Source organism: Myxocyprinus asiaticus, chromosome 42 (assembly GCF_019703515.2).
Source record: "Myxocyprinus asiaticus isolate MX2 ecotype Aquarium Trade chromosome 42, UBuf_Myxa_2, whole genome shotgun sequence".
Classification (NCBI taxonomy): domain Eukaryota; kingdom Metazoa; phylum Chordata; class Actinopteri; order Cypriniformes; family Catostomidae; genus Myxocyprinus; species Myxocyprinus asiaticus.
The window spans coordinates 5,884,063-5,905,376 of NC_059385.1; the positions used below are offsets into that span (position 1 = coordinate 5,884,063).

Here is a 21,314-nt window from a genome sequence, read left to right on the forward strand (position 1 = left end):
ACACGTTGAATGCCAGCTACGGCGTAGGGGAATTGTTTTCATCAAACAACGACTTTAATTTCAGTCTATTCCTCATAGAAAACTATTATAACTTTTTGTACAATTGTAAGTCGTATCGACAACTTTATGGTAGCTATGCTGCTACAACAAACTTCTTCACAAGTTTTAAAAAAATAATAATACAAGTTTCAAAAGACATTAGAGTGCAAATAAATGATAACAGAGTGTTTGGGGTAACTATTGCTTTAAGAATAGGCCCGTTTATGATGCAGGTAATATTTTCCTACTGCAATCTCTCTCCCTCATCTCTCCATAATTTTTGTCTGTCCATTAGAGCGAGATGCTCCTGGTAGCAGGCTGACCTCCTTACCAACACTGATCCAGTCTCCAGAGAGCCACTTGCCCCATTTAGACATGCTGAGTGAGGACTTTCACCGTCTTCGCTCAAACTCTGGACTCTAAACTCAGCTCCTCTGTTTCAGACTAAAGATCAGAAAGGCAGGTTTCAGACCCGACAGCCAAGGATTGAATTTCATTTAGACAAACAGTTATTTCAGGATGTGGCCTGGCAGAGCACACTACTTGTTAAGTAATGAAGAGAAATTTCAGACTACAGGGAGATAAAAAAATAAATAAAAATACTGCACCAATTACTCTGTCTGATTATGAGATGCAAGTCTGATTTCAGGCCTCTAAAATATCTAAATTAGGGCCCACTTCACAATACCCAACCAGCACAAGAAAATATATTGAGTCACACACACCTACGCAGTTGGAAGGCAAAGACTTGCAAACTAATATTTGAATAGCAATCCTCCATTTGCACGCACACAGTTCCTTTTAAGCATTATTTACAATGCAAAGGGAAAAATATTGTTTGCCTTTTTAATCTTAAAGGAGTATTCCAGGTTCAATACAAGTTAAGCTCAAACGACAGCATTTGTGGCATAATGATGATTACCACAAAACATTATTTCAACTCGTCCCTCCTGTACTTAAAAAAGAGAGGCAAAAATCAAGGTTACAGGGAGGTACTTACAATGGAAGTGAATGGGGATAATTTTTTGGAGAGTTTAAAGACATTAATGTGAAGCTTATAATTTAATAAAAGCACTTGATTACTTTTGTTGTTATAAGTTGTGCATTATTTGAGATGTAAAGTTGTTTGAATCATAATTTTTTACAGTTGTTTTAGGGTATACATCGCTATGTTGTCATGGCAACAATGTTGTAAAATTGAATACACAGAAGAGGTTAGCAAGTGATTTTATCACACTAAAATCATGTTAACATGCATATTGTTTAAGTCTTGTGGCTATACTTCAGAAACAGTGAGTATTTTAACATTTACGGATCGGCCCCATTCACTTCCATTGTAAGTGCCTCAAGGTAACCAAGATTTTTGCTTATTTTTATTTTATTTTTTTAAAGGAAAAGGAGGGACGAGTCGAAATGTATAATTTTTTTTTATCCTCTTTTCTTCCAATTTGGAATGCCCAGTTCCCCCTACTTAGTAGGTCCTCGTGGTGGCGCGGTTACTCACCTCAATCCGGGTGATGGAGGACAAGTCTCAGTTGCCTCCACTTCTGAGACCGTCAATCCGCGCATTTTATCACGCGACTCGTCGTGCATGACTACTCTCTGCGATCCGTGCACAACTTACCACACACCCCACTGAGAGTGAGAACCACTAATAGCGACCACGAGGAGGTTACCCCATGTGACTCTACCCTCCCTAGCAACCGGGCCAATTTGGTTGCTTAGGAGACCTGACTGGAGTCACTCAGCACATCCTGAATTCGAACTCGTGACTCCAGGGGTGGTAGTCAGCATCAATACTCGCTGAGCTACCCAGGCCTCCAGTCGAAATTAATTTTTGTGTTAATCAAGATTATGCCACAAATGATGTTGATTGAGCTAAACTTGGAATATTCCTAAAAAATGCATACATATTCTGAACAAATACAACAGTTAATCCCCTTTTATAAAAGTGCTGTAAATTTTGCTAACTTTATCCATTTTGCTAACATAAATGGCATGCCCTTTCTCCAAACTTCCACCCTCTGAAGACATGTCAGCCAATCTGATGTCAGCAATCCAGCAAAAAATGATTTATGCTGAGAGTGTTTCTGATTGGCTATAAAAAACAATGGCTACTCCCTTGACTTACTTGCTGTTTAAAGCAAGGGTCAAGGTTTGGCTCGATAGCATGGGCCAGTTGCCTGCTGGGACATTATATGGACATTTTATATATACGTATATAAAAAAACTGTCATACATGTATGTATCATTCCTGCACAGTTTATTATTCTTAATCATTCTTAATTTACTCTATAAGAGCAGTCCTGAGCTAGCCCATGAACTTAATCGATCAAAGACCTGACGTCCTGAGAATATAAAACATTTTCAAGCATTGCTAACAAGACTTTTGGCCCCTCTTTGGCTCCTCAGCAGGTTCAGAGGTGTCCCCTAAACATCCTCAGGGTCAGTACAGTCTGGTTTCATCAGGGAGAGTGTGGTTGACCTCCGGATGTTGGCGCAATGAAGGTTCAGTCTGGAGCAGACACAGCCGTGCTGTAGCTCAGAGGGACGTCCAGGCCGACGACAGGTCCCACGACACTCAGCCAGGTCACTATGTAATTCACCCTCCTGATAACAAACAAGATAATCATGCATAACACAGTTTTTACCCATAATACACAGCAGCAACAGCAGGCCACTTTCCTTTATTATACTTTTTTTTGTCATTTTGGAACTTGACAGATCCAGTCCCCATTCAATTTTATTATACTATGTATACTGTATTTGTATATATATTTACAATATAAATATATAAATAATTAGTATTTCATATACATCGATCAGCCACAACATTAAAACCACCTGCCTAATATTGTGTAGGTCCCCCTCATGCCACCAAAACAGCGCTAACCCACATCTCAGAATAACATTCTGAGATGATATTCTTCTCACCACAGTTTTTACTGTAGATTTTGTCAGTTCGAACCAGTCTGGCCATTCTCTGTTGACCTCTCTCATCAATAAGGCATTTGCATCTACAGAACTGCCGCTCACTGGATGTTTTTTTGTTTTTGGCACCATTCTGAGTAAATTCTAGAGACTGTTGTGTGTGAAAATTCCAGGAGATCAGTAGTTACAGAAATACTCAAACCAGCCCGTCTGGCACCAACAATCATCTATGCGATTATCTAATCAGCCAATTGTGTGGCAGCAGTGCGGTGCATAAAATCATTCAGATACGGGTCAGGAGCTTCAGTTAATGTTCACATCAACCATCAGAATGGGGAAAAATGTGATTTCAGTGATTTCGACCGTGGCATGATTGTTGGTGCCAGATGGGCTGGTCTGAGTATTTATGCAACTGTTGATCTCCTGGGATTTTCATTGCACACGCCTGGATGCCGACCTCCAACATTATCGGACACTTAAGTCAACCGCGAGACAGGCTGTGGCCAAGGCGAAGGCTAAGTACTACGATGATTTGTATGAGCGACTAGGCACACCTGAAGGGGAGAAGATGATCTATCGCATCGCTAACTCGCATCACCGATTGACCCAAGCCATCAGCCAAGTGATGCACTTCAGGAACGCAGATGGGCAAGTCCTGTGGGATCCTCCTTCCATACTCGCCCGTTAGAGCGAATACTTCACCGCCATCTCAAATGAAGAGTTCCCGCACCCACCTATTCCCAGCTCCGATCCCATCCCTGGACCTATACCTCCAGTTACTGCCTCTGAAGTCACGAAAGCTGTGAAGAGAATGGAGAATGGCAAAGCCACTGGCCCAGACGACATCCCAGCCAAAGTCTGGAAGCTGATGGGACATCACGGAGCCGAGATCCTTGCCACTCTGTTCAACAAGATCATAGCCGAGGGCAAGGTACCACAGGCCTGGATGACCAGCACCACAGTGCCGATCTGAAAGGGAAAGGGTGATGTCTCTGAGTGCAAGAACTACTGCCTGATCCGCTTCCTGTGCCACTCCATGAAGATTTTTGAACGCATCCTGGACAGCCACCTCCGCAGCATTATTAACATCAGCCCTAACCAATATGGCTTCGTCAAGTGCGGAACTATGGACGCCATCCACGCTGCCCGTCTGCTGATAGAAAAGCACCGGGAGAAGAACATGCCCATCCACATGACCTTTCTGGACCTGGAGAAGGCATTCGATCGCATACCCCATGAGCTCATCTGGGCCTCACTCCAATCCCACCACGTCCCTGAGGCCTATGTCAACTGGACGCAGCTTCTCTATCGAGGTGTTACGAGTGCCGTCCGCTGTCCAGCCGGGATATCACCACCGTTCACCATCAATACCGGAGTCCATAAAGGGTCTGCCCTTTCGCCACTGCTCTTCATCACCTGTATGAATACATATGCATGCACCATACCCTTGGTCACTACTCTACGCTGATGACGTATTTCTCACTGACAGGGAACGGCAAGACCTCTAAGACCAAACACAGCACTGGAAAGATCGTCTGGACGTGAATGGCCTGCGTCTCAACCTCGACAAGACGGAGTACATGGAGTATGGCCCTCAGACCGACGATACCATCAGGATCGACGGTAGAGACCTGAAGAAGGCCACCCAATTCAAGTACCTCGGTTCCACCCTCTTGGCTGATGGCGACAGTCTTCCAGACGCAAGATCAAGAGTCAACGCTGCCTGGCTGAAGTGGCGCCAGGTAACTGGCGTACTCTGTGATCGACGCATGCAAAACCACCTCAAGGCGAAGGTCTACAAGACAGTCGTCTGCCCAGTTGCCCTGTATGGCGCAGAGTGCTGCCCCGCAACCACCAGGCATGAACAGGCCCTTAACGTAATGGAGATGCGCATGCTCAGGTGGACGTTAGGACTGACCCAATGGGACCAGGTGATGAATGAGGATGTCAAGAAAATTATGGGTGTGACACCAATCATGGACAAGATGAGGGAAGCACGCCTCCAATGGTACGGCCACGTGGCGAGGAGAGCGCTGCGCCTCAACCCCAAGGGAAAACGACCACGCGGACGGCAAAAGAAATGGTGGATGGACCGGATTAAGGAAGATATGAGGCACGTCAACACCGCCCTCGAAGATGCCCTCGATCGGAAGAAATGGAGAGCAACTTGCCGAAAAGCGGACCCTGCACCTACGTGGGACAAACGTTAGGAAAGAAGAGAAGGTGCCTAAAACAAAAAACATCCAGTGAGCGGCAGTTCTGCAGATGGAAACGCCTTGATGAGAGAGGTCAACAGAGAATGGCCAGACTGGTTCAAACTGACAAAGTCTACGGTAACTCAGATAACCGCTCTGTACAATTGTGGTGAGAAGAATATAATCTCAGAATGCTATTCTCAGATGGGGGTTGGCGCTGTTTTGGTGGCACGAGGGGGCCCTACACAATATTAGGCAGGTGGTTTTAATGTTGTGGCTGATAGGTGTATGTTTAATACATATTTATTTTATATATTTGATTTTGGATTTTGCCAATACCAATAACCAAGGCTGTGGAAAATGCCAATAACCAATTAATCAGCAGATCGTTTTTAAAGTCGATTTTTTGAATGGTAAAAAAATTCTTAGTCTAAGTTATACAGGCTAAAAACTGATTTTTTCATTTTCTCTTGGGAAACCATCAGTGAAAATCAACATGAACTCAATAATCAATAAAGGTTATATAAATAAAGGTTCAATAATGTCTAAGCCTCATATTTTTTTTCTTTCTTTTTTTTTTTTTTTTTTTACAACATCCCGTATTAATAATCATGCATAGTGCATAAACTATGATGGAGACTTGGCTCCGTTACAATGCTCTATATGTAAGCATTCACCAAAATAAGCTTTTTATATTCTATATATTCACCAGATCAAGGGCTTTGTGTGTATATATATATATATATTTTTATTTATTTAACCACATGTTTTTTTTATTTATATTATTATTATTATTATTATTATTACTCACAAGACATGAAGTTGGAGATGCAGTGTATGTGCTGACAGGGCATGTATAGTCACGTTTTTGTTTGCATGCCCTCACTTTAATTTAGAACACTTGATTATCTAATGAAAATAACAAAATTTGCATAGAAGGGAGGATAAAAATATGGATAAATATTTTCAATAATGACAGATTTAGACACAGCAAATCCCCATGAGGTTTCAGTGATTGTTCATATTTCATCTGTTGATTACCACAAAAATTAATTTCGACTTTCTTTTAAAAAAGTGAGGCATTTAAACTGGAAGTGAATGGGGCCAATTCTTAGAGGATTTAAAAGCAGAAAAACAAAGCTTATAATATTTTTTAAAGGCACTTACATTAATTCTTCTGTTAAAACTTGTGCATTATATGAGCTGTAAAGGTGTTCAAATCATCTTTTTAGGGTTTACAGAGTTACAGTACGTCGTCATTGCAACGAAGTAGTAAAATTGGATATAGGTTAGTAAGCAACTTTATCACACTAAAATAATTTTTACACACATATTGTTTACATCTTGTGGCTACATATTTGAAACATTGAGTATTTTAATGTTTATGGATTAGCCCCCATTCACTTCCATTGTAAGTGCTTCACTGTAACCCAGATTTTTGCTTCTTTCTTTTTTTAAAGAAGAGTCACAAGTCTAAATGTATGTTTGTGATAATCAACATTATGCCACAGATGCTGTCGATTGAGCTTAACATGTTCTGAAACAGGAATATTCCTTTAAAGCTGCAGCGAAGAAGAACTCACTTGTTTTCCACATGTGCCAAATCCAGAGCAGGTTTCATAAACTCCTCAGTGCGACATGGATGAAGCATGAAAAATGGCTGGCCCAGTAAAGGATGTTCCTACACACACACACACACACACACACACACACACACACACACACACACACACACACACACAGATAGTTCAGCTCTTTGCTAATGTCTGTTCTGACCTCATTCTTTATTAGGAGCAGCTTCTCGTTGTCACATGCTACAACACAGACATTAAACCAATGCCACAACATGTGTTTTTCCATCTTAACTCAATGTTAACTCGTCACATGATACTTTTCACAACCCCAATTCAATTATGCTCAAAGCTTCAGATAAATTAAAAAGAACATTACGAGGCACTTCCAAGACTTAAGCAAATCTGCCATGCAGCACATGGTCTTCATTGGCACCATGCTGTGCTTCTCACGGAGCGAGTCTGGTACACTGGAGGGCACTCATGCACAGCATGGAACACAAATGAGATGTAAAGCAGTATGTTAGGCTCAGTCACAATTCACTTTCATTACATATTTTTTCTATACAATGAAAGTGAATGGTGACTGAGGCTGTCCTTCTGCCTAACATTTCATTTTGTGTTCCACAGAAGAAAGAAATTCACATGGGTTTGAAACAACAATAGAGTTATGAAATGTTGGGAGAATTTTCATTTTTGGGTGGACTATCCTTTTAAAATACCTAAAAAATAAAATAAATAGTCTATACTGCAAATTAAAAGCGAACACAATGCACTGACACCATGTGCATTAAAATTCAAAACAAAAACTGTCTGGATGCATTGTTCTGTCACTGTTCTAGCACAAAGGATGTGCTGACTCTTCAAATTACCTTGACGACACCTCATTGTTGGCATCATTGTTATAGATTGGGATAATTTTAGTTTTGCACTGCCTTGTTTGTGAAAAGCAACAGCATAGAGCTACAGCAAGGCTATTACTCTAGTATACTGCAGCATGATTCCAGCTCCAGTCCGCCTGATCAGTCAATTATCATGACTTCATCTAAAGGCCTCAAGGGAGAACAGACCAATCACTACAAAGCTACTGATCACCAAACATGACACAAACAATACTGCATTACAGAGCCTCACTGGAAGGTGCACAGAGAGACACTTCTGTTATAAAATATGTAGTGGTGACCAAAAGTCTGAGACCACTAATGAAAAGCTTCTATTTTGCATTCTTTTCTAACTTAATTAATTTTTTTATCACATAATATTTAATCAGCATAACAATTTAAGTAAAAAAGTTCAATTGAAAAAAATTACATGAATTTCAGAATTTAATCACAATTTGCAAAACTTATTTCATAATAGTTTTGCATTCTCTCACAAAAGTTTTGCATTCCCTCGCAATAGGTTTTGCGTTTCCTCACAATTATTTTACGTTCCCTCGCAATTATTTTTCATTCCCTCGCCATTATTTTGGGTTTCCTCGCAGAAAGTCTTGCGTTCACTTGTAATAGTTTTGTATTCCTTCGCAATAAGTTTTGTGTTTACTCGCAATTATTTTGGGTTCCTTTCCTAATAAGTTTTATGTTCCCTTGCAATAGTTTTGCATTCTCTTGCAATACATTTTGCGTTCCTTCGCAACTATTTTACATTCCTTTGCAACAGATTGCTTTCCCCGTAATTATTTTGGGCATGATAAATGACTGAGCAGGCATTTTGCGTTCCCTCACAATAAGTTTTTCAATTCTCTTGCAACAGTTTTGCGTTCTCTCACAAAAAGATTTGCATTTCCTCACAATAGTTTTTGCATTCCCTCGCAATTATTTTGTGTTCCCTCACAATAAGTTTTGCGTTCCCCCACAATAGTATTACATTTTCTCACAATAAGTTTTGCGTTCCCTCACAACAGTTTTGCATTCACTTGCAATAAGTTTTACGTTCCCTCGCAATAATGTGCCTTCCCTGGCAACAATTATTCTGAGTTCCCTCAGAACAGATTTTTCCACCCGTTACAAAAAATAAATATCAGTAATCATGGTTGAACTAAGGTATTTGTAGTAAAACCATAGAAACCATCAAATTTACCATGGTTTTACTAAAGTAAATATAGTTCAAGGGTGGCATTTGTAATGAAACCATAACCACAAGATTTACTATGGTTTTACTACAGTAGCCGCATCTTAACCATGGTTTTCATGATAAAAACTAAGTAATACTACTGGAAAACCTTAATTATGGTAATAAAAATCCCATAAATTCTCTAAAAAAACAAAAACATGATTAGTTTTACTATAGTAACACCATGGTTAATTTGTGGTACATGTACCATAGTTGTGGTACATGTACAGTCATGGTTACAACAGTTTTACAGTAATGAAACCATGGTTAATTTTTGTAAGGGCATATTTCTTTGGTGGAAAACATGGTTTTAAAAACCATGATACCTACTTACAAATTAACCATGGTGTTACTATAGTAAAACTACAGTATAACCATGTTTTTTGGCAGTTATTACCATAGTTTTGTTTTTCCTGTATTATTACTATGGTTTTACTATGAATAAAATAGTTAAAATATGGCTACTGTACTAAAACCATGTTAATTTTAGGGGTTACCTTGGTTTTACTAGAAATACTATAGTTCAGCTAAAGTTACTGTAGTAAAACCATGGTTATGTTTCATAAGGGATGGATAAAGCTGTTTTGAGGGAACCCAAAATAATTCAGAGAGAATGCAAACTATTGTGAGGAAATGCAAAAAGTTTTGTGAGAGAACGCAAAACAATTTCAGAAAATGAATTCTCTCCCTGTCCCCTATGTGGCTCCGTGTAACGTAGCTTTTCTTTTAAATTTTTCCAAGATCCTAAAACTTCTGTTTATTTCCAGATTTGAATTTTAAAAAAATAATTTTTTATTCAATTAACAAATAAATATGTTTATATAATGTAATAGAAATATAACTAAATCAATAACTACAAACCAACATTTGGTCCAAAACTAGTTACCACCTACTGAGTGATAGCTAGGCTAAATCTGCAATCCCGTTACCCATTCAGGTGTGTTTTTCTTTATAATCATTTTACACACTGAACAGGGAAATCAGAGTGGCTAAAAGAAGATACTCTGAGAAGCTGAAAAACAAGTTTTCAGCTAATGACCCTGCATCAGTGTGGAGTGGCATGAAACAACTTATGAATTACAGTACTCCTACCCCCAACCCTGTAGGGAACCAACAACTAGCTGACGACCTGAATGTGTTCTACTGCAGATTTGAAAGGCACAATCTCACACCCCACACCCACTCTGACCTTCACTTCACACAAACACCAACACCTCCTGCAACCCCCCTCCTCCCCCTCAACCTGCACTTAAGATCTGTGAAGATGATGTGCGCTGCATCTTTCAGAAACAAATGACAAGGAAAGCTTCAGGCCCAGATGGCGTCTCACCAGCGTGTCTTCGATCCTGTGCTAACCAGCTGGCCCCCATCTTCACACAGATCTTCAATAGATCACTGGAGCAGTGTGAAGTCCCATGCTGCTTCAAACGCTCAATCATTATTCCTGTCCCAAAGAAACCAAAAATCACAGGACTTAATGACTACAGACCTGTCGCCCTGACGTCTGTGGTCATGAAACCATTTGAGAGACTGGTGTTGGCCCACCTGATGAACATCACTGGACCCTTTCTAGATCCCCTTCAATTTGCAAACAGGTCTGTGGATGATGCAGTAAACATAGGATTGCATCATATCCTGCAACATCTGGACAGACCAGGGACATATGCAAGGATCCTTTTTGTGGACTTCAGTTCAGCTTTCAACACCATCATCCCAGCTACACTCCAAAATAAATTACACCAACTCTCTGTTCCCATGTCTATCTGTCAGTGGATTACCAGCTTTCTGACAGATAGGCAGCAGCTTGTGAGACAGGGGAAACTCACTTCTAGCACCTGTACAATCAGCACTGGTGCCCCCCAGGGATGTGTGCTCTCCCCACTACTCTTCTCCCTCTACACCAATGACTGCACCACCAAGGACCCCTCTGTCAAGCTCCTGAAGTTTGCGGACGACACTACTGTCATCGGCCTCATCCGAGATGACGATGAGTCTGCATACAGAAGGGAGGTTTAACAGCTGGCTGTCTGGTGCAGTCAAAACAACCTTGAGCTGAACACGCTCAAAACGGTGAAGATCATTGTGGACTTTAGGAGAAACACCCCAACACTGACCCCCCTCACCATTCTAAACAGCATTGTGGCAGCAGTGGAGTTATTCAGGTTCCTGGGCACTACCATCTCACAGGACCTGAAGTGGGAAACCCACACTGACTCCATTGTGAAAAAGGCCCAGCAGAGGTTGTACTTCCTTCACCAGCTGAGGAAATTCAACCTGCCACAGGCACTGCTGATACAGTTTTATAATTATAATTTATAATTTTATAATTATAAAATTAAATACTCAATGACTCAGCAGTCATTGAGTCTGTCCTCTGCACTTCAATAACTGTCTGGTTTGGTTTAGCTACGATATCAGACATCAGAAGACTACAAAGGACAGTTCGGACTGCTGAGAGGATTATTGGTTGCCCCCTGCCCCCCCTTCAAGTACTATACACTTCCAGAATGAGGAAAAAGGCTGGTAAAATCACTCTGGACCCCACTCACCCTGCCCACTACCTTTTTGAACTGTTGCCTTCTGGCCGATGCTTCAGAGCTCTGAGCACCAGAACCGTCAGGCACAGGAACGGTTTTTTCCCCCAGGCTATCCATCTCATGAACAGTTAAATTGTCCCATTGAGCAATAATTAATGTGCAGTACACAGTTTAGTCTTTCTTATATTTATCCAACACATCCAACCTCTTCTGCCATTTCTTACTCTGGAAAAAAAAAGAATTTGCACTGTACATAACATATTTGTATTTGCACTGCACATAACAGATTGTATTAGATTTGCACTAACCATGTGTATGTGTGTGTCTGTATGTATGTGTATAATTTGTTTAATGTTTTATTTTTTTATTATTATCTATGTCTTGCTGCTGTTTTTGTATTGTTGTACACTGGAAGCTCCTGTCACCAAGACAAATTCCTTGTATTTGTAAGCATACTTGGCAATAAAGCTGATTCTGATTCTTCTTCTTAATTTCAATGTTTATTGCAAAAACAACAACAAACTAAACATCTAAATCATACTGAGTCATTAATATTTTGGAAAGGACTAATGGGTCCTCCAGACAGACAAATTGTGTGGGGGAATAGAGTGTATTGTGTCCTTATCTACTTTACTTGCCTTAGTATTTCATTGGTTACGCTAAGAAAACAATTTTAAGCTTTGAAAATTTAGGAGAATGAGAGAGAGAGAGAACATGAGATAGGGGCTGAGACATAAGAAAAAAAAAAAAAACACTCCGGAGAGCAGAAATAGTGAGACAGAAAGATAAACAGAGAGTCCACTGGCGTCACTGCTCGTAAGGCCTTGATGTGAGTCACTCGTGTTTACCTGCGTCAGATGCTGCAGTGCTCCATCTCTCAAGCACCTCAAGACCCCACAACCCTTCCTCAGTCTCTCCCTCCATTATTTCTGCAGCCTGACAACATTCCCTCTGCTCTTATTTCCTTCACTGCCTCTAATCAGCCATTCTCTGCATCTATTTTTCCACTCCATTCATTCAACATCTCACTCCATCTCACTCTACAGCTCTGCATCCCTTCAGCTTAAGGCAGAGCAGCATACTGCAAAAAACAGCTGAGAGGTCACTGTTTCCATATGCTCCAGGAAAATGGGGTCTACAATGGAGAGAATGCCATTCTTGTGAAGGCGTTGGTGGCTGTTTGGTGAGGGGCAGCGATTCCTCCTGGTGTTTCAGAGATCAAAGTGACATTCACACTACAATTGCATGGCCAGACTTTTGAATAATGGCATAAAGTCTGGTCCACATTGCAGCTTATTCTGGCTAAGAAACACCCACATCTCAGTATGCAGACACAAATGCTTGGTCAATGCATTGCAGACTGATGTACATACTTAACATTCATTCTTTCTTTACTGTGGCTATAACAAATTCAAGGTGGTGACAGAGTTACATTCAAATGTTTTTGCTATGAAAGAGATAACTGACAGTAGAAGAATGCCTGCTATAGCGCCCCTTGTGTTAACACTGAGAATGTAACACATTATGTTTCTTCAAAAAGTAACAAGTACTGACTATTTCATGGACATCACTTTGAAACTGTATCTTCCCAAGCTATAAGTTACTCATTTAACTACAGTATGGTCAGAAATGAAGGGGGTCTCAGGGCTAAAAAGCCACCGAAAGTGATAAAATTCCCCCAAAATTAAAATATAGGGGTTAAAAATGCCCCAACAATGAATTCCTCTATTTAGAGCAAATTATACATATTACTGTAAATAGAGTTGATTGAATTTTATGGGAAAGAGGTATTAAATTCTAGTTATTCATACTGACAATTTACAGATGAAGTCAGAAGTTTACACACACTTAGGTTGAAGTCATTAAAACTCTTTTTTTAACCACACCACAGATTTAATATTAGCAAACTGTAGTTTTGGCAAGTCGTTTAGGACATCTACTTTGTGCAATACACGAGTCATTTTTCCAACAATTGTTTACAGACAGATTGTTTCACTTTTAATTGACTACATCACAATTCCAGTGCGTCAGAAGTTTACATACACTAAGTTAACTGTGCCTTTAAGCAGCTTGGAAAATTCCAGAAAATTATGTCATGCCTTTAGACAATTAGCCAACTAGCTTCTGATAGGAGGTGTACTGAATTGGAGGTGTACCTGTGGATGTATTTTAAGGCCTACCTTCAACCTCAGTACCTCTTTGCTTGACATCATGGGAAAATCAAAAGAAATCAGCCAAGACCTCAGAGAGAAAAAAAAAAAGTGGACTGCAACAAGTCTGGTTCATCCTTGGGAGCAATTTCCAAATGCCTGAATGTACCACGTTCATCTATACAAACAATAGTATGCAAGTATAAACACCATGGGACCACGCAGCCATCATACTGCTCAGGAAGGAGACACATTTTGTCTCCTAGAGATTAACGTAGTTTGGTGTGAAAAGTGCAAATCAATCCCAGAACAACAGCAAAGGGTCTTGTGAAGATGCTGGAGGAAACAGGTAGACAAGTATCTATATCCACAGTAAAACGAGTCCTATATCGACATAACCTGAAAGGCTGGTCAGCAATGAGAAGCCACTGCTCCAAAACTGCCGTAAAAAAAGCCAGACTTCAGTTTGCAAGTGCACATGTGGACAAAGATCTTTTTGTAGAAATGTCCTCTGGTCTAATGAAACAAAAATTGAACTGTCTGGCCATAATAACCATTGTTTGGAGGAAAAAGGGTGAGGCTTGCAAGCCAAAGAACACCATCCCAACCGTGAAGCATGGGGGTGGCAGCATCATGTTGTGGGGGTGCTTTACTGCAGGAGGGACTGGTGAACTTTCCAAAATAGATGGCATCATGAGGAAGGAAAATTATCTCAACATCTCAAGACAACAGCCAGGAAGTTAAAGCTCGGTCGCAAATGGGTCTTCCAAATGGCAATGACCCCAAGCATACCTCCGAAGTTGTGGCAAAATGGCTTAAAAACAACAAAGTCAAGGTATTGGAGCGGCCATCACAAAGCCCTGACCTCAATCTTATAGAAAATTTGTGAGCAGAACTGAAAAAGCATGTGCGAGCGAGGAGGCCTAGAAACCTGACTCAGTTACACCAGTTCTGTCTGGAGGAATGGGACAAAATTCCAGCAACTTATTGTAAGAAGCTTGTGGAAGGCTACCCAAAATGTTTGACCCAAGTTAAACAATTTAAAGGCAATGCTACCAAATACTAACAAACTGTATGTAAACTTCTGACCCACTGGGAATGTGATGAAAGAACTAAAAGCTGATATAAATAATTCTCTCTGCTATTATTATGACATTTCACATTCTTAAAATAAATTAGTGATCCTAACTGAACTAAGACAGGGAATGTTTTCTACGATTAAATGTCAGGAATTGTGAAAAACTGAGTTAAAATGTATTTGGCTAAGGTGTATGTAAACTTCTGATTTCAACTGTATGTTAATCGATCGGTTCATTTCACCTTAATTAGTATGCCACCTTATATTTTTTAAATGGTTAAAACAATGCCCTATAAAAGGTACACAATGCCCTTGAAAATCAAACCAAGGGAACAAACTTAATTAATTGGAAAAAAATTAATTGCCAATTAATGAAAAAGTTAAAAGAATTAACACTGAACTACAGTCAAGCTACTTTTTTTTAGAAAGGTAGTTAGCTACACTATAGGCTACAAACAAAAACTAGCTAACTACAGATTTGAAATGAAAAAATTTAGGCAACATGCCTTTAAGGCTGTGTGGGGCTCAAGTGAAGCAGTGAATCATTTATGTGAACAAGTTTATTTACATGAACCGTCCGAAAAAAAACAACTCACTAAAATGAGTTCTCAAAGCTAAATATAAGGGAGTCACTTATTTATATGACAGTACAAAGAAACCAATTCACTTAAATTATATTGTTTTTCCAGCGCTTCAAATGTGTGAGAGAGGATGGTTTAGGTTAGCATGTTCACTATACAGTGTGACAAATGTTGTGACGCTACAGCGCTACTCATTGGAAAATGTAGCTTGTTACTGGAAAAAGTACACTATTGTGAAAATAGATGAGCTACTGTCATGCTACTAAAAACTGCAGTTAATTTAGCAGCATCAGTGAACTATTCCCCAATATTGCTAATACATTTTAGTTCGAAAACACATGTTTTTGCTACATTTACGTCTCTCATCCACACTGGAACCGCAAATTAAGCGTTTCGAAAACTGCATACTTTAGGAAAACAATAATATTAGGAGATTGAAAATGGAGTCAATGAAAATGGTTTTCCTGGTGATCAAACAAAAACCTGTGTACTCCCATATAGCCAGCCAATCAGAATGGAGCTTGTTATTTTGAGAAAGCTGTTGCTACCTGTAATAGTTCTACATGCATCAGATGGTCTATGGACTGCCTGTCTAGAATCTAGAGCACACATGGGCAATTTACAGCCCGCAGGCCGGATCCGGCCCTCAACATGGTTTAATCTGACCTGTGGCTCATTTATACTAAAATAGTTTTTTTTTCATTTGATATTTCTGTTATCTTGCATTGGGACCTAACACGCCTCCACAAGCATTTAACATGCTCATGGTTGCCAGATAAGAGATGCAAACCCCCAAATAAGATTTATACTTGGACAAATTTGAAAGATTCCACCCAATGTTATACTTATTTTGTGCAAGCTGGCAACCATGCATACGAGTGCGCTATTTCTAGCTCTCCCTTTCCCCTTTGAACAAACTTGGCGATCTCTCGTGCGATATTCTTTTGCTCAAGGAAAAGTATGACACACCCACTCCTTGTCCATTCTTGAGGCTGCTTGTGCTGTTTGGTGCTACTAAGTTTGCGAGCAAACCTTCTCAGTGATGAATTTAATCAAATATAAACATAGAACTTGGAATCATTGACACACGGAGGGGTAATCACTGACACGTGAGCAAAAGCAAGTGAGAGACGAATGTGTAGAAGTCCCTCACACCTGTATGTTAATCTAACTCTTGCAGTAACAATTTATCATAGTCACGCAGCCTTTTTTATTCAGTTGTGTGCTGAATGGAAAGCCAAACCATTGGCTGACAAACCACTGATGAAACCTGCAACATGACTCTTTTAGCGCGTAAATGGGTAATGTTTTGAGAATAAAATAAGTAAACAGGCCTGCTTTGTGACAAACATGAAAAGTTCTATAATTTTCGATTTAGTAAAACAGACTCCTGATGTAGAGAGTGTTAAATTTGCCATGTAAGTAAAGATGGTAAAATAAATAATTTATAATTAATCACAGCCTTTATTCTTTTTTTTTTTTTTAAATGCATGATAGAACATTTTCATGCACTACTTAAAGCCCGATGTGGCCCCTGAACCATAATAATTGCCCACCCTTGCTCTAGAGTGACACCTATTTTTTGTAGATGTTCATGACAGATAAAACCTCTCAGATATAACATGAAAAAATGGTTAATGAATGTGAACTGTGGAAACAATAAATACAGATTACGTACACGCATGCTCATGGCATTGAATCCTACCTGTTGGGTTAGAGTGTCCCATGGTCCATGCAATAGTCTCTGTTTGTAGTTTGGATGAACGTTGCTCCACACCTCCTCAAGAGACAGGGACCTTCCATCTGTGATAACAATGAGCTCACATCAATGGAGAGAATGCTTTTGCAAAAAAGTGTAAATGATCTAATCCAACTGTAGCCAGTATAACTGATCACTTTCAATTTATTTGTACTAGCAGGAATGAGAAATTGTAAAGCAAAATATGGCGGCTCTAGGAATGGAAGTCCTGCCCAACAGTTAAAAGAGCCAATCACCTTTTTGATAGTGATGTCAGTTTACTCATGAACACACATTAGCTGGATCAGCCTTTTTAGCATGATTTAAGCTAAAGAAGCACAATTTATGATGCCATTGCTGTCAAATTTTATTGCAGGACTGAAATATCTTATCTGAACGTAATCTTGTCCAACCGACCAATTTAGAGATTTCAGTCTTTCCCGCTTTTACGTAGATAAGAGCCAAGAGGTGTTGTGAATATGGCCGCCAAGTGACCTGGCATGCCTTTAAGGGACTTTGGTATTGACTAACTTGCTAAATAAGACCTTCCGGAATGTTTACATGGCTATCATTAACGTATTTACAGCACAATAACAAAGCCAGATGTTGTTGAGCGCCGACACAAGTCATGTTTTGCTTGCTTTCCCAAACTTCAAACACTCTAGTCGAGACAGGATATCAATGTAAATGTTGAGTCTGTTTTTCGAGTGCACATACAACAGCTAAAAACCAAACTTGGAGAAAGCAGAACACCAATGTTTCTGAAATACACACACTGATAAGGGAAGTTAGACAGTATATAAACAACACTGTGTGGAGATGCAGTGCAAGAGAATGCTGTGTACCTAACATTGAGGCTCTGAAATAGAGGATGGGGATCTGATAGCTGCAAGAATATAGAACGTGGTATTCATAGCGTAGCGCAGCATGATTCTCACATACTGCCTGAACTCCAGCCGTTTCATCCTCAACATTTGCCTGAAAAACAAGAGAGAGAGAAACAGATAGAAAGTGAAAGATTCATGTCATTCCATGGTAAAGATACACAATAAATGTGACAAGCAAATGGGATCAAGTCTCCAAATTTGAAATACAAGTTGCAGGAATAGTTCTCCCAAAAAATCTCTCATAATTTTCTCCCCCTAAAGTCAATCTAAACCTGTATAACTTACTTTCTTCCATGGAAAACAAATTTAGTTATTTTGTATAATGTTAATGCTGCTCTTTTCCATTCAATGAAAATAAATGGGGACTGGGACTGTCAAGCTCAAAAATGAACCAAAAAAGTAGTCCATATGATGATTTAGGTGTTATATTCCAAGTCTGATAAAGCCATATAATAACTTTGTGTGCAGAAAAAAATGCAAAAATTTGAATAATTAGTTGTGAAAGCTCCAGTCCGCAGTCACTTTCATTGTACGGAAAAGAGCTGCTTGAATAACGTTAAACTGCCAGCAGGAGGTGAAGCCACTGGAAGTGTTGGTATGCCCAAACTCAAACTCGAGCGTCAAAGACTGACAGGCGAAAACTGTCCTGCGGAAAACAATGCGGAAAACCCTTACTGCACACTTTGAAAAACAATAATGTTAAACGTAATTTTCAAACGAAAATGGATAAGTGTGGATGTGTCCTTAGAGCAGACTAAAGGCCTTGTGTGGGTTTGTTTACATTAAAACAAATTGACAGTTGGAGTTTTAATATTCTTGGCCTGTTTGAACATTCTGTCAATGTAAGTCTATAGGATTTTTCCAAGTTGTGATCATCCGCTGTATGAAAAGTATAAAGGCAAGAGTGATTACTACAGTATAACGATACCTAAAATTGTTCTAACTGTAAGAGAACAGCGGAGTCAACACCAAACTTTAACAATAATTACACAGAGGAAAGATTTCGTTGGGATCACTTTCAGAGCGATTTTTTTTCCAGCTGAAGAACGATAAAAACGTTGACAGCTGTCACGTGTTTGTGTATTTTTGTTCACTTTCATGTTTTCATGTTTTGATTTCATGTCTTTTATTTTGAAATTTAGTTCCTGTTTCATGTGACTTCCTTGTCTTGTCGTGTGACGCTCATGTTTCATGTATTCTCATTGGTTTATGTTTATTAGTAATCTTGTTATCACATCTGTTCTGGTCTATGATTGGTTGTCTTGTTTACTTGTGTCTAGGTCTGTGTATTTATAGCCCTCATGTTCTCTAGTCCTTGGTCAAGTACTGTTAATGTAATCTTGTTTCATGGTCTGTGGATTTTCTACTTATAGTCAAGTCAAGTCTAGTTTAGTTTATATTCCAGTTTATATTCTGTTTTGTTGACACTTTCACGTTTAATGTACATTGTAAATAAACTGTACTTGGGTTCTTCTCACATCATCTTCGTCATCGTTTTAGTTTGTTCCTGCCTGCACAACGTTAAAACAGCCAATCAAAATCCATCCAGATTTCAAGGGCTTGAGCCGCAACGTGCACTCATCTTCAAAATAACTGCACAAGTTGAGTCTGAACTCATATTTACTCCACCTAACACTTAAAATGGATGTTGTTCTTTAATTGAAAGAACTCCTTGCTTATCACTCCTTTAAGTAGTTTTTACACTGCTTCTTAAGAAGACTGGAAACAGAAAACAGTCCAGTGGCGATCAGAATCATCATGGTGCCGCTCAGTGGTCGGTCAGAACAACTGTGAATAAATGTATGTTGGCTTTAAGCCAACATAATAAATAAGCATCATACTTCATTGTTCTCTTAATAATTTTGATTTAAACTTCCCTTTGATTCATCTAATGAAATCCTGCAGGTTTTGAATGAAAGCGAGACCTCCTCAACAGTGCATGTAGGTAACACATGTTTAACTTTCGGTTTACCTCTTGCATCCATGTTGTGGGAGTACGTACACTCCACCCTTTGTGTTGTGGAACACGACTAATAGCCCGGGACCCTCGAGCTTTCACATGCGTAAATGTTGTGCAGACTGTTTACAAAGGTTACCTCTCTTTGAACCAGCAGTGTGCGCTGCATTTTCCCGCCCCTTCTCAACCTGCAACCACTGGTGATTAATTGGCTGTCAGAATGTAAAATCAATGTTTTGTGCTGCAACTTGCATAAGGTGGGTTTCCTATCCTCATTGAATGGATAAAATAAAGTCTTTGTTCTTAATGATGATTCTTCGATGTTAAAATACTTTCTTCTATCCCAGCTTAATGTGCAGAGACAACTATAAGTAAGACGTTTGAAGTTTGATTTCACTTAAATGTGTAATACTGTGGCTTTGTGGTGCTATCAAAACATTTGCTCTGTTTGTTTGAGCATCTCGACTAGCCTGACACAGCAATACTGGCTTGACCAATGGTGTAAATTTAGGATGGGACTATCTGTTTGCACGACCAATGGAAACCTGTTTGACAACAATAATTATTTTCAAATCTGTCTGGTGACGCTAACTGCACCTGTGACTTGTCATTTCACTCCAAAAACATTTATAAACAACTTTAAAACAAAATAAATTCACTAGAAGCAAAATTGTGTAATAAGAAAATAAGATGATGTATTAAGAGAATACATCTTGAATTAATTGTATTTATTCTTCATTGGCAAATTGTTTTTTTTGGGGGGGGGGGGGTTTGAGCATGAACTGCCCGTTTAAGGTCCTGCCACAGCATCTCAATCGAGTTCAAGTCAGGACTTTGACTAGGCCACTCCAAAACTTTAATTTAGCTTCTTTTTAGCCATTCAGAGGTGGACTTACTCCTATGCTTTGGATCATTGTCTTGCTGCATAATTCAGTTGCGCTTGAGCTTCAACTCACGGACTGATGACCGGATGTTCTCTTTTAGGATTTTCTGGTAGAGAGCAGAATTCATTTTTCCCTCAATTATTGCAAGTCGTGCTGGCGCTGAAGCAGCAAAGCATCCGCACACCATCACACTACCACCACCATGCTTGACCGCAGGTATGATGTTCTTTTTGTGGAATTCTGTGTTTGATTTACACCAGATGTAACAGGACCCCTGTCTTCCAAACAGTTCCACTTTCGACTTATCAGTCCACAGAACATTCTCCCAAAAGGTTTGAGGATCATCAAGGTGTGTTTTGGCAAAATTCAGACGAGCTTTAATGTTCTTCTGGGTTAGCAGTGGTTTTCGCCTCACCACTCTTCCATGGATGCTATTTACGGCCAGTGTCTTTCTGATAGTGGAGTCATGAACAGTGACCTTTATTGACGCGAGAGAGGCCTGCAGTTCCTTGGGTGTTGTTCATGGCTTTTTTGTGACGTCCTGGATGAGTCGTCGCTGTGCTATTGGAGGAATTTTGGAAGGTCAGCCACTTATGGGAAGGTTCACTACTGTGCCAAGTTTTTTCCATTTGGAGATAATGGCTCTCACTGTGA

At 39.7% G+C, this 21,314-nt stretch overlaps 1 protein-coding gene across 3 annotated transcripts in view; it reads right to left on the reverse strand.

Moving 5' to 3' along the window:
- Positions 1-2,285: 2,285 nt before the first annotated feature.
- Positions 2,286-21,314, reverse strand: part of atg10 (ATG10 autophagy related 10 homolog (S. cerevisiae)) — a 29,280-nt gene continuing 10,251 nt past the window's right edge. For all 3 annotated transcript variants that reach the window (XM_051683926.1, XM_051683928.1, XM_051683925.1), the window contains 4 exons: positions 17,778-17,910; positions 16,900-16,997; positions 6,749-6,846; positions 2,286-2,649 (listed from right to left, as the gene is read on the reverse strand). In XM_051683926.1, coding sequence (XP_051539886.1) covers positions 2,550-2,649; positions 6,749-6,846; positions 16,900-16,997; positions 17,778-17,910 — 429 coding nt within the window. In that variant the 3' untranslated portion in view covers positions 2,286-2,549. The remainder of the gene's footprint in view (positions 2,650-6,748; positions 6,847-16,899; positions 16,998-17,777; positions 17,911-21,314) is intronic.